General features: G+C 47.8%; 1 protein-coding gene across 1 annotated transcript in view; it reads right to left on the bottom strand.

Moving 5' to 3' along the window:
* KIAA0556 (KIAA0556 ortholog) overlaps window positions 1-14071 on the bottom strand; it is a 229590-nt gene that overhangs the window by 93760 nt on the left and 121759 nt on the right. The window contains exons 9-10 of the mRNA XM_010837427.1: window positions 6228-6420; window positions 4216-4362 (exon numbers count right to left, since the gene is read on the bottom strand). Of these exons, the coding sequence (XP_010835729.1) occupies window positions 4216-4362; window positions 6228-6420 (340 nt within the window). The remainder of the gene's footprint in view (window positions 1-4215; window positions 4363-6227; window positions 6421-14071) is intronic.

The raw sequence follows: 14071 nt of genomic DNA, 5'->3' as shown, positions 1-14071 counted from the left end.
GGGCGGAAAGCAGGGGGTTCTGCTTTAGACTGCATTCTGGGAGGGTTGCTCCAAATCGATTAGACTCAAACTGAGGAACATTCTATAAAACAACTGGCCTGTACTCTCCAAAAATGTAAAGGTCAAGAAAGACAAAGATAAACTGGAGAGATGCTCCGGATGAAAGGGGCTGGGGCAGAAACGGCAGCTGAATGCAATAGCGATCCTGGGGGTGGATCCTGGGTGGGCAGACATCGCACTAAAGAACATAATTGTAGCAAGTGGAGAAATCCGAGTAGAGGCTGTGGCTTGGATAACAGTATTGTATTAATGCTAGATATCCTGAATGTCACATGTAAGTACACTGTAGCGATGGAAGATGAATGCCCCTATCCTTAGGAGATACATACTGCAGTGTTCAGGGTAAAGGGGAATGCTGTCTACAATTTAATCTCAAATGATTTAAAAATACACAGAGAGAGAGCAAATATAAAGCAACCGCAGCAAAATGTTAGCAAGTGGTGAACCTGGGGGGATGGGGGTGTTGGTTGTACTGTCCTTGCAGTTTGCCTTTACATCCAAAATCGAAATAAAAAGTTAAAAAATTAGACGTCTAGCAAAGTGCCTATAAAGAATAATCCCTAATATTGTGGAGAAGAACGGGTGGTTCAGAATCATTGTGCTTTAGTTTATTTTGTTTTTGTGTGGGTAACAAGATTTACAAAGAAACTACTCTTCAGTTGAAGAAAAAAAGTATTGCAAAACTGAAGTTGATGGTAGAAGTTCTAATGAGTGAACAGTGACTTTATAAAGTGATATGCAAAAAGTACCCAACAAGACTGGTTGAAAAAAAAATACATCATGTTATGTTCTGTTGTTCTTGTTTAGTCACTAAGTTGTGTCTGACTCTTTTGCGACTCCATGGACTATTGCCTTCCAGGCTCCTTCTGTCCATGGGATTTCCCAGGCAAGAATACTGGAGGGGGTTACCACTTCCTCCTCAAGGGGGTCTTCCTGACCCAGGGATCAAACCCAAGTCTCCTGCCAAGTGGGTTCTTTACCACTGAGCCACCAGGGAAGCCCCAGCACGTAGGTACTATCCCTGGGTGATTTGTTCACCCAGTGGAATACTATGCAGCTGTAAAAAACAAAAGGCATTCTAAAATATCTACAGATAAACATGACGACTTGAATTTGCTTCATAATCAGGTGGGGAATGGGTGGGGTCACAGGTGAAATTGGTCATCAACTGACTATTGCCTAGGTTAGGCAATGAACATGGGGGGTGTCTTATGATAACATCTCAGTTACTCATATTTGGATTCTGTTTGTTTTTTTTTTTAATCTCTATTTAAAAACAGAACTGCTCAAAATGTTGCCATTGGGATGTTTAAAGAGGCTTTAACCTACTGAATTTCATCCTCTAGGCAAATATATATTGAGTGCCACTCTGCCAGGCTCTGTTGTTAGTACTGGGGACAGCGGTGACCAGACAGACCAAGAGTCTCACCTTTGTGGAGGGAGGCAATAGCTGGAGAAACAATAAATAGTCTAGGGTGTTCCATGCCAGGAGATGATAGGGAAAAACAATAAAAACAGAGCAGGGCAACAGAGATGGAAAGTACAGGATGGCAAGATGGGCCTCGCTGAGCACTGGGGAAGTGTGGTCCACACACCAGTGCGAAGGGAGAGATCTGAGAAGGGGTGGGGAGGACAGGTCACACAGGGCCTTGGAAGACACTGTAAGGTCATAACTCTGAGAGAACTGAGGAGTCAAAGGCTCTAGAGCAGGGGACCTGATCTGACTTAGGTGCTGAGTGGAGACCAGAATGAAGGGAGATGAAGGGGAAAGCAGAGGGGCCAGGCTCCTGCAGCTGTGCAGGGGAGGGGCGACACAGAGTGTGGTCAGTTTCTGCGTGTATGTTACAGATGGAGCCAACAGGATTTCCGGCCAGAGTAGATGTGGTGGGTACAGAAAGAGAGGAGTCAAGGATGACTCCAAGACTTTGGTCTGAGGAAGTGGATGATGGGGTTGCTCTTGGTTGAGCTGGGGAGGGCTGTGGGAGGAGCAGGTTTGGAAGAGAAGAGCAAGGGCAGCTTGGAACCGAGAGATGTGATTGGCATCAGGGTGGAGCTGTCCAGTTGGCCTGCACACACATGAGTGTGAAGTTTGGGAGGGTGGTCTGGGCTGGAGACATGAATTCAACATCGGCAACTGGATGGCACCACTTAACAATAGTCTCCTGACCTCCCTGGTGGCCTCGTGGTTAAGATTCCACCTGCCAATGCAGGGAACGTTCAACCCCTGATCTGGGAAGATCCCACACACCGGAGTAACTAAACCTGTGCACCACAACTACTGAGCCTGCGTGCCTAGAGCCCATGCTCTGCAACAGGAGAAGCCACCACAATGAGGGAAGCCTGTGCACGGCAATGAAGAGTAACCCCTGCTTCCCGAGACTCATGGGCAGAAATGAAGACTCAGTACAGGCAAAACAACAACAAAAAAATCCACAGAAAAACAAACAATAGTATCAAGGATTGACATTAACGTTGGTTTATAACCAAATAACTGGGAATTAACATGTATGAATCCTCTGGGGTTTTGTTGTTTTTGGTCACTAAGTCTTGTCCAACTCTTTGCGACCCCATGAACTGCAGCACACCAGGCTTCCCAGTCCTTCAACATCTCTCAGAGTTTGCTCAAACTCAGGTGCATTGAGTCAGTGATGCCATTCAACCATCTCATCCTCTGTCATCCCCTTCTCCTCCTGCCTTCAATCTTCCCCAGCATCAGAGCCTTTTCCAATGAGTCGGCCCTTTGCATCAGGTGGCCAAAGTACTGGAGCTTCACCTTCAGCATCAGTCCTTCTCATGAATATTCAGGGTTGATTTCCTTTAGGATTGACTGCTTTGATCTCCTTGCTGTCGAAGGGACTCTCAAGAGTCTTCTCCAGCACCACAGTTCAAAAGCATCAATTCTTTGGTGCTCAGTCTTCTTGATGGTCCAACTCTCACATCAGTACATGACTACTGGAAAAACCATACTTTGACTATATGGACTATATATATATATCTGGCCTGGTGCAAAGACTTGTTAAAAAACCAGCAGCCTTCAATCCCCATGACCTCAGTAAACAGGCGCCCATGGTTATCAAAGATTCAGCTGGAGCCCTTTACCCTCCTGCTATGTTCTGTTGTATTTTGCATCTAAATGAGAGTTCAAGTAGCAACATCAAGAATGGCTTTGGCTGGAGAGGGAAGGACACACACAGCAGCTCTACTGGGGTGGCTTCCAGGACAGCCAGACACTGGGCTGACGGAAAAGGTGCGGCACATGCGTGCTCGTCCAGTCATGCCTGACTCTTTTGTGACCCCATGGATTATAGCCCGCCAGGCTCCTCTGTCCATGGGATTCTCCAGGCAAGAATACTGGAGTGGGTTGCATTGGGCTGATGGAAAACCTAAGCTAAAAGGAAGGGACACCAATTTCTACCAGGCATCCAGTAGAGGGCTTTTCAAGGTGAATGTCTGGGGACTAAGTAATTACTTATTAATTACTGAGTAATTGAGACTGAATTTGGAGGGTGGGGAAGAAGGAGAGAGTGGGGGAGATGGGGGAGGAACAGCTGAGCCACCGCCAAGCTCCAGCCAACACCTACCAGATAGATAGTGCTGTGCTTCTAGTGTTGCCAACTTTTTTTCCCAAAGAAAAGCTAGAATATGAAATGAAAAGCTAGAATATGAAATGAAAAGCTAGAATATGAAATGACAGAGGATGAGTTGGTTGGATGGCATCACTGACTCGATGGACATGAGTTTGAGCAAGTTCTGGGAGTTAGTGATGGACAGGGAAGCCTGGCATGCTGCAGTCCATGGGGTCGCAAAGAGTCAGACACGACTGAGCAACTGAACTGAACCCTAAATTGTATTTGTTCATAAAGTACTCCAGTTTTTAGGAAACATGAAAGCCAACAGAACTCAAGGGCTGGTCTGATACAGGTCATGGCAAGTGCAAGCTACTCCCCCAGGCAAGTCAAGGGCACCCAAAGGAACCTTTATGGGCCTTTGGGTGGCCTGGGTGATAGCGGTGGTGGGTCATTCTGACTCTGATGTTTGCCGTGGCTCAAGTGCTGCTCCTGGGGACAGATGGTAAGCACTGTCGGCAACGTAACCTGGGGATTCCGGTCTCCCTGGTCAAGGCTGCTTTAACTGTTTTCCTTTCTTATCAGCTACTCGGCCTGCTCTGCCCCTCGAGGGATGAGCAGGTGAGAGCTGGAGGGAGCTGATGAAGGTGGGGACCCGCATTGCTGTGGAAACACGGCGGGTCCAGGGGGTGTGGTGAGGCCACTGGGATCTTCCTCACGCAGGTCCCTGAAGCAGCTGGGGGATGGAAAAGAGGGGAAAAGGAAGGCGTGGCCGTGGGCTTCTCTGGAGCTGGAACTGAGGAATCCTGAAGCATCAGTGCACCCTCACCCCAAGGGGAGCTGAAGCAGAAATGGGCTCCCCACATGGCACAGGCATTAATGCCACAGGCTCTCGACTGTCACTACACTGTGAGATGAGATGCTGGTCTGGGTGGGTGGGGGCACAGATGTGGGTGAACAGGCGCAGCCCATCCTCACAGACCTCCCAGTCACGGGGCGGAGACAGACGTGGATCAGTGCACAGGACATGCCGGCAGTAGGTGACGCGTTCTGGGAGGAAAATCAAGGCCGGAGATGACAGGAGGGGAAGGAAACTATTTCAGAGCCTCAGTCAGGGGAGGTGACATCTGAGTGGAGACCTTAGAGTGCTGAGCCTTGTGAACACCCAGATGGGGAGGCTCTTCCAGGTCGAGGAGGCAGCAGATGCCAAGGCCCTGTGGTGGGCGGGGTTTGGCACACTGAGGAATGGCACCGGGGCTGGGCTGGGGGAGCGAGGGGAAGTCTGGTGGGCAGCAGGGCTGGAGAGGCCTCAGCTGGGCTCTCATGGGACCCCGGGGCCACCTACGCCTTAGAGGCCTCCTGCCACTCCAGGAGGCCACGCCTACCTGTTTAACGCTACACCCTGGTTCCCAGCGCGATTAATGGGTGGAAAGTGATTTCAACTCTGAACCTCGTCAGTGTCAGTATCTGTGAATGTCCATAAAACATATTGTTCCCTCCACCATCTGCAATAAAGCAGAGCTGAGAAATTCAAGGTCCCTTCAGATCCTAGAGAAGACCCCATAAATAAGGGCTGAAGAGCTTGTGTACAGTTAAACAAACACATCAACACTCTGATCTAGGGGGACAAACCCCAGTGTCAGTGAGAGATTCTGGCAGCACAAGGATAAGGAGAACCTGGGCGATTCATAAGTTCCTTCTTTTTCCTTTTTGGATGTTTGTGACTTTTTCTTACTAAACTTTTTATTTTGTACTGAGGTATAGCCAATGATGGAATAGGAAATGGCAGCCTACTCCAGTATTCTTGCCTGGAAAATTCCACGGGCAGAAGAACCTGCCAGGCTGAGCGACTGAACATACACACACACACAGCCAATGAACAGTGTTGTGATACTTCCAGGTGGACATCAAAGGGACTGAGCCATACATAACACAAGTATCCATTCTCCCGTAAGCTCCTTCTGCATTTCCTGCTTAGAACACTTACAAAGTCAGTCAAAAAAGCGGCACTACGTGGTGGCCCGTGCCTTTTTACTATCACTATGTGGGACTTCCCAGGTGGCTCAGAAGGTAAAGAATCTGCCTGCAATGTGGGAGACCCGGGTTCGATCCCTGGGTTGGGAAGATCCCCTGGAGTAGGAAATGGCAACCCGCTCCAGTGTTCTTGCCTGGAAAATTCCATGGACAGAGGAGCCTGGCAGGCTGCAGTTGAAGAGGTCGCAAGAGTTGGATACAACTGAGCGAGTAAACCACCACCACCACCACGTGGGCAAAAGCCTCCTCCTCTCACATCTCAGTGATCTGGGGCTGGGGTGGAGCGGCGCATCTAAGACAATTATCTGTAGCCTTACACTTTCCTTTTCTTGGGAAAGGATAACCAGGAAGGCATTTTCTTCACGCAGGGTCCAGTTTTACCTGCACAAACCCTTCTGCCCTGAGTGTATTTCATTTGGGAGGGAACGCTCCCGCGACAACATGGTTGTTGGGTCCTGCCTGTGCCCTTTGAGTCATATTATGTTAAGAAGATGCTTTTAAAAATTAAATCAGCCTTTCTCCCAGTGAAGGTCAGTGCCGCAGCTCCACTACCAGAGTTCTCCCCACCCATGGCTGCCCAGAAATGTGTACACACTGCCCGCGTCCTCCTGATTCACACCCCTGCTGCCGGGCTGTGTGGACTGAATTGCACACGAGGGTGCCGCCTTTTGACTTCGTTGGAACTTCCCCTTGCTCATTTGGGTGAGCTGTTTCTGCACCGGCCTGAGCCCATGTGAGGCTGGATTTATTCTCATCACAGCTGTGGAGAACAGTGGATTTATTCACACAATAGATCAGTGCCACCAGCGAAAGCCAAATGGTACATTTAAATTTATCCCAAAGCTGCTCTTTTCTGGTTGAAAACTACCCCTCTTCTGTGAACTGCACTTTCTCCTCGCTTCGCTAGAACTTGGCTTTCATCTCTGGAAACAAGAGCGTATCAACTGAGGAGATTTACCGTGAACGCAGCACATGTCACAAAGAAGACGAGGGACGTGGGCTGTCCGGTTGGCTCTCCAGCCAGGCAGCTTCTCCCCACCCACTGGCTGTCACTCAGTGATTCAGAGTCTTAGCAAAATGGCCCCTTCCCAGAGGCAAGTGGTCTTTGAGGTCAGCCGGGAATCCGATGAAATGGCAAACATTACATCTGAGAATCACACAGGTCTAGTGTAGAGAGCTCATAGACCCAAAGCCCAGTGGCTGAGGCAAGCCTGTAGATTGTGTTGAGTGACTTTTGTAATTGGAAACAGATGTTAAGTTAAAATACATTTTTTTTTAAAAGAGGAAATTCACGTGAAAATCGGGATTCCTGGCCTCTCTTGAAAAGTCATGTGACCTGACAGCCCTTGCCATGCATGCCTACATGGCAGCTATGAGGCGGGGAGCGGCGCCCCCTGTAGGCAGGGCATTGGCCCTCCAGTTTCCACAGTGGTGGTCACATGCCCCTCAGACTGGCAACTGCGTGATGTGTATGGTGAAAGGTCTAGGGAAATGGCTGACTTAGCCCCGTTCTGTCTTGAGCTGCCCACACTCCCTCTGAAATCCAGCCAGGAGGGGGATGGGGGCTGCCTGCTGGGAGGATCTCTGACATCTGAGTGCTCCAGAGCCTCTGTGCATTTTAACCTGACTCACTGAGAATGCACACACAATCTCATCCATTACCTGCTTCCCATGGTTCAGGAGACTGTGACAAATGACCACAAACGACTCCCACATGCAACATGCCGCATCATGCTGTGACACTGCCACACCCTCCATCAAGAGGTGAGTGCTTGCTCAGTTGCTTCAGTCATGTCTGACTCTGCAACCCTATGGACTGTAGCCCGCCAGGCTCCTCTGTCCATGGGGATTCTCCAGGCAAGAACACTGGAGTGGGTTGCCATGTCCTCCTCCAGGGGATCTTGCTGACCCAGGGATCAAATCTGGGTCTCAGCTCTCCTGCATTGGCAGGCCGTTTTTTTTTGTTTGTTTGTTTGTTTTGTTTTGGTTTGGTTTTTTTTACCACTAGCACCACTTGGGAAGCCCCCCCATCAAGAGGTAGCTGGAGCCTATTTCTCTAGCTGGGCTTGGCCTGGTGACTTCCTTTGGCCAACAGGTCCTTCGCAGTCACAACTGAGCAGATCCTTTAAAAAGCACTTACATGCTGAGGCGTGTTCTCTCTGGCTGCCTAGAGACCCCCAGGTGCTGGATAATGAGACCACATGGAGCAGAGATAAATTGTCCCAGCTGAGGTCCTTGGGCCAGGGGGCCCTGCCAGACACTGTGAGTGAGGCCATGTGAGCTCATCCAGCCCACTAGCTCACTATGGAACCAGCCAGTCCACCCGCAGCAATAATAAAAAGCATTGTTGCTTGCAGCCACTACAGCATGGAGGGGATTGTCAGGCAGCAGGAGATAGCTGTTACACCTGGCTTGTCAAAGCCTGTGCTCATCTCATCTCTAAAGCTTGTTTGGGGGCCTCTAGGGGCAGATGCTCTCTGCAGCCCTTAACACTCATCTTTCTGCTGCTGTCTCTTCGTGAGCTCAGGAATGCACATGATTTTTAATGATGTTCAAGGAAGGTGTCAGCCCCCAATCTCCTCCTCACTGACTAAGCAACTTCTACTCTTTCCTCTTGCATATTACAGTCCTTTGCTCCATACCTGGCCTCTGAAGAATTTGTAGCAAAATGTCCTGTGTAGGTAATTTTTATATGAAATGAGCAGCAGTTACTTTCGGGCTCCAGAGACAGTGACCTTCATGGCATCCATGTTTTCCTTCAGGGAACCACCTCTTCCCCAGCTTCTCAGTCCACATAGTTTGGAGGCAACTGCATCTATCCCCACTCCTGGCCCTGTCTGGGCCCACAAGAAAACAGGTGCCTCTCCTTGACTGTGGAGTTTAGAGATCAGTTCAGGGGAGAGATGGTTCTTGGACTCTTCTGGGACTATTAGGAAGAGGAGCCACCAGGGACCATCTCTGGGCCGTGCCTGAGACTATAGATGTGGTTCCCAAAGTGTGGTCCCTGGAGCAGTAAAATCAGTATCACCTGGAACTTACTAAGAATTAAAACACTTATGTTCCACCCTAGATGCACTGAATTAGAAACTGGGGCAGGGTCCAAAAATGGGGTGTTAATTTGCTTATTTATCACATAATTCTGATGCATGTTCAAGTCTGAGATGCACTGGATTAGAGGAGAGTAGAGCTAAGTGATAAAGAAACACCTTCCTGGTGATAGCATTGTCTGAACACCTGGATCCCACCATGCCTGAAGCTAGACTATAGTCCCAGACTTTTCAGATCTGTGAGCAATACATTTTCCCTTGTTGCTTCAGCCGGTTTGGATTTCTGACCCTTGCTGTTAATCGTGAACACTGACACGTGTTATGAGACCCTGGACTTTGGCAGAATGGTCTTTCTGCAGCAGGTCTTCTTGACAGCAATGCTAACTGCAGGGCTGTCAAGATCTTCTAATTCACTCATGCTGAGGGGTGTTACTTTATTTCTACGTTGGCAGCTTGTCTGGGAAAAGTGGTTCAGATATATCACTTCCCTAAAGCACTCTGACACCTTGGACAGTAAACTTTCTACATTAAAGACTAATGTTCTCTCACCCGCAACAAGACAACAGGTCCTTTCCTGAAAGGCTATTTGATCGAGACCAAAGTAATCCAAGACATGAGGCCCTTTCATTAGAAGCAGGGATAATTATAGTGATAGAGAGGAATTAAACTCTCGTGGAGTTGCCTATATGTACATTTAATTGACACAAATTCAATTTTATGACTTTGGTCACAGATAAAGGGACAAGGAGAGAAATAACTCTTTTAAGAGTGCAGGCCATAGGTTACACTTATGGTAATGGCTAGCTAGCTAGCTAATCCAGTTCAACCCATCCCTGGAACACAAGCAGAAAGCCTGGACTCTGTTTATAAAGAGAAATCTGTTTGAAGGCATGGAGAGTGAATAAGACTATGAAGGGTTACAGGCAGGAAATGAGAAACCCAGAGAGGTGAACTCAGCACCTGGGAAGTGCTTCCCCTCAAGGTGCTACTGATTCTAAGAGCTTCTGCAAAGCTGAGAAACTGCACAGAGCTGGTGACAGACTTGGGGCTCCAGTCTGAGAGTCAGGGTGGCCCAGAAATAGTCAGGAGTGAAGGGCACAGCAATACAAGCAGATCCAAATTACAGTTGACTATTGTAACAACAACAGTAATAATAATGATGTCTGGTGAATATTTACAGAGAATTAAAATGCATGACAATAAGCATTTAATTTTGGAGAGGGGTAAATGGAGTTAGACTTGTAAGGTCTCCACTGAATGAGAAGCAGTAAACTTGCTAATTTAAAGGAGACGCTAATAAGTCAAGAATGCATGTTGCAATCTCTGGTAATGACTAAAGGATAATAAAAGAATGTATAACTAACAAGCTAATAGAGAAGAAAAAAGAGGGATAATATAAAGTAATCAGTTCAGAATAGGGCAAGAAAGGAGAGGAAAAAGGAACATAAAAGAGGCGGAACAAATAAAAACAAACAATAAGATGGTAGATTTAAAATAAAATCTATCAGCAATTACATTAAATGTAAATGGACTAAATGTGCCCATTACAACACATAGATTGTTAGAGGATAAAAATAAAAACCAATTACATGTTGTTTACAAGAGATAAACCCCAGTGTAAGGATGCAGAAAGTTTGAAAATAAGAGGATGAAAAAAGATGCACCACATAGAAGATTAAAAAAGAAAGAAGACACACCACATAAACACGAATCCAAAGAAAGCCGGTCGACTTAAAGACAAAAGCATTTTTAGAGTAAAAAAGAGACAGTACATGGAGATAAAAGGTTCAGTTCACCAGAAGACATAAAAAGGCTGATTTTGTATGCCCCTCGCAAAAGACATCCCCCCACAAACAGAAAGTAAAGCATCTAAGCAGTACAGGTTTCTCCTGGAAAAGGCTAAGTGGGTTTGGTTCTTCTGTCCTTGCAGCAAGTCAAGGTCCTGTGCCTTGGAGGCATGGACATCCCAGGGACCTCAGCGTAACGCCAGTGCTTAAAAACACATTTTTCCTACAACCCAGGCTCTAAACATATCCAACTGCTTCATCTGGGGCTCAGCCAAGAAGCTTTGGTCGTCCCCACCCTGGAGGAGCAACGACTCTCCTGGGCTTAAGGAAGGATACTGTGTCTGCCTGGGGTTTTCTAGGTAGAGCAGCACACATGCTACCCTTGATCATCAGTTGGAGGGATTTCAAGGGTAGATTTGGCACCTGTACTTCCCTGACCTTTAGAACCTCATCCGTGTGTGACATGTGGCTGCAACGTCATCCCATTTCAGTGTAAGGGTGGTGCAACACAATGGTTTTCAACTTTCTTTTCTTCAAATTTGCCTTATGTAGGAGCATGCACCTTTATCAGATAAAGGCTGAGCTCCAAATCTGTTGAAAATGAGGATTCCACCACCTCAGCGTCCTCTTTAAGGGAGTCAATGGGACAAGCTAAGAACCACGTACTGGGGACAGCTGGTAATCTGATATTTATCAGATGGACCCACTGTGTATGCGAAGGTACACTTCTTTGCCATGGTGGCCAGGAAGCTCACAGTCACGCCTGTGACCCCGCCTCAGACATCATTTGTTTACCCCCTGGCGTCATCTTATTGTTCCTACTCTTGTGTTCCCTTTACCTTCATTTCCTTACGTATTTGTTAAAGTCTTCTTGCACTACCCAATTTGTCATGTCAGAACTTCCTGGAGAAAGGCAGATTATAAATAATTAATGAAGCTCCACTTCTCAAAATGCCACGCATCAAGGTATGTGTTACCTGTTGACTTGTTGAAGACAAACCCCTAGGACCTGTGGACATCACCTTATTTGGAAATAGGGTCTTTGCTGATGACCAGGTTAAGATGAGGTCGTTAGGGTGGGCCTCAATCGAACACGACTGGTGTCCTTATAAAAAGAGTAAACTTGAACCCAGAGACAGAGGTGTACACGGGAAAGCAGCAGGTGAATGCTGGAGTTACATTGTCACAAAGCAAGGAACTGTCAGGAGGTAGAGAGAAGCCTGGAGCAGGCTCATCCCTGGTGCCTTCAGAAGGAACATGGTCCTGCTGACACCTTGATTTGGGACTTCCCAACCTCCAGAAATGGGATAATAACTTTCTATTGCTTAAACCAATTAGATCTTGGTACTTTGTCACAACAGCCTAGGAAACTAATACAGTATTCAAAATGACTTTACTTGATACATGATTTAACTTTAAAAATAATAACAGTTAGGGGACTTCCCTGGTGGTCCAGTGGTTGAGAATCCGCCTTCCAATGCAGGGGACACAGGGTCAAGCCCTGATTAGGGAACTAAGATCCCACATGCCGCGGGGAATTAAGCCTGCATGCCACGACTAAGAAATAAGGCAGCCAAATAAGTAAATAAATATTTTAAAAATATTTGTATATATTTATATTACATTTATATTCCTGAATATTAGAAAAAATAGACCAAGTGACTCCAACCAGTGGGCTTTAGGTGTGTCATTGTTTAGGACTAGGCAGATGTAGATGTGTTGCAAGCCAACAGCGGTTTAGTTGGCACATGAGGGGCCATGCGATAGAGTGATTAGGGACAGATACTCGGCAGCCAGGTTTTTAAGATTCCTTAACCTCTCTGTGCCTGGGTTTCCTCTGTATAATAGTGTTCAGTATAGCAGTACCTACTACACAGGGTTGTTTGGGTGATTAAATGTAAGATTAACATGTGTGGTGCCAAACACAGCCTGGGAGCTGATTCAGGGGTTTATAAGTGCTAGCTCTTCATTGTATTACCCAGAAATGTAAGTATCTAGTGATTGCAGCCCACACATGAAGGAGGGAGGTCCCAGTGAGCCCAGCAGGCAACCAGGAAGGGTGCTTGACCACCACCAGGCTGCTCCCCCTCTACCAGGGCCTCTGGAAGGTTCCTACACAATGGCACACTGCCTTTGGCTTTATTTAACACCTTGTTCTGGAGAAATTTAAAAGCCGTTATTAATTTTTCATATGGAGTGAATACCAGCAGTACAGACTGGAGTCCTGTCAAGTTGAGCAGTGGTCAGTGGAGCCAGTCTGCGTGTAGAAGGAACAATGGCCCAGGAATCGTTACACTCTCCACCAGCTGACCTTGAGCAAGGGCTTGCTTTGAGCCAGGTGCTCCTCTAAGCTGACTATCCATCCACCCTTTTAATCCTTACAGTGACCCTCAGGGCAGAGTGCTCTTCTTTTAAAAAAAAAAAATTATTTATTTAGGCTGAGCTGGGTCTTTATTGCTGCATGGGCTCTTCTCTAGTTGCCGTGAGTGTGGGCTGCTCTCTAGCTGTGGTGCCCAGGCTTCTCGTTGCGGTGGCTTCTCTTGTGATTATTTGCTCCGAGGCATATGGAATCTTCCCAGATTAAGGGTTCAACCCATATCTCCTGCACTGGCAGGCAGATTCTTTACCACTGAGCCACCAGGGAAGCCCCAGAGTGCTATTCTTATCTCCATTTGAGAGATGGGCGAAGGAGGCCCAGAGAGGTTAAGTAACCTGCCCAAGTCACAGAGCTGGTGGGCGGAAGGGCAGGATTTGCACCAGGTGGTCAGGCTGCAGAGCCCGCCAGGTCTATTTTCTGCCAGGGTTGCTGGGCTAGTGGGCTGTCGGCCCAGAGCTGCTGGTGGCCCTCTCGCCACGTCTAAGAGCTTTTCTCAGAATGAAGGGCAAAAAGGAGAAAGCTGAGCTGGGAGGTGGGAGAGGCAGACTGCTGACACATTTTAATCACTGGGTCCGGCTGCGCCCAGTGATCACACCACCTTTGGAAGTTCATTTACATGGATTGATGTAGACACTTTCCCTTCAGTCCACTCTTTTTATCACTTGCTATCTAAAACGCCTTGTCTTGGACTTGCCTGGTGGTCCGGCGGTTAAGACTGCCAGCCAATGCAGGGGACATGGGTCTGGCTCCTGGTCTGGGAAGATTCCACATGCTGCAGAGCAACTAAGCCTGAGAGCCACAACTACTGCAGCCCTCGGGCCCTAGGGCCCTCGCTCAGCAAGGAGAAAAACCACCGCAGTGAGAAGCCTGTGCCCCACAACTAGCCTGCACAGCAATGAAGACCCAGTACAGCCAAAAATAAAAGTAAGAAAATTAAAAAAAAAAAAGATCAAATATCTTGTATTAGTATAGTGTTTTCTCCCAGTTGGGTGGGGTTTGATAAGGGTTAATCACCGAATGCCTGGGTGCCCCCTGCTCACAGTCCCTCGGCCAGACCTCCAACCGTGACCCCCAGAGCCAGAGCTCTCAAGGGTCAACACAGCTCACACCCAGGACTGAAAGGAGGGTCCCTCATCCACCCCGGGATGGGGAGCAGGCTTCTGCTCAGCACTGCCCCCCCATCCCCCCCCACCGCTGGAG

This window comes from Bison bison, unplaced genomic scaffold, assembly GCF_000754665.1.
Source record: "Bison bison bison isolate TAMUID 2011002044 unplaced genomic scaffold, Bison_UMD1.0 scf7180017864072, whole genome shotgun sequence".
NCBI lineage: Eukaryota > Metazoa > Chordata > Mammalia > Artiodactyla > Bovidae > Bison > Bison bison.
Note: the sequence above shows the minus strand (reverse complement) of the source record. Positions and strands in the feature narration are given on the sequence as shown.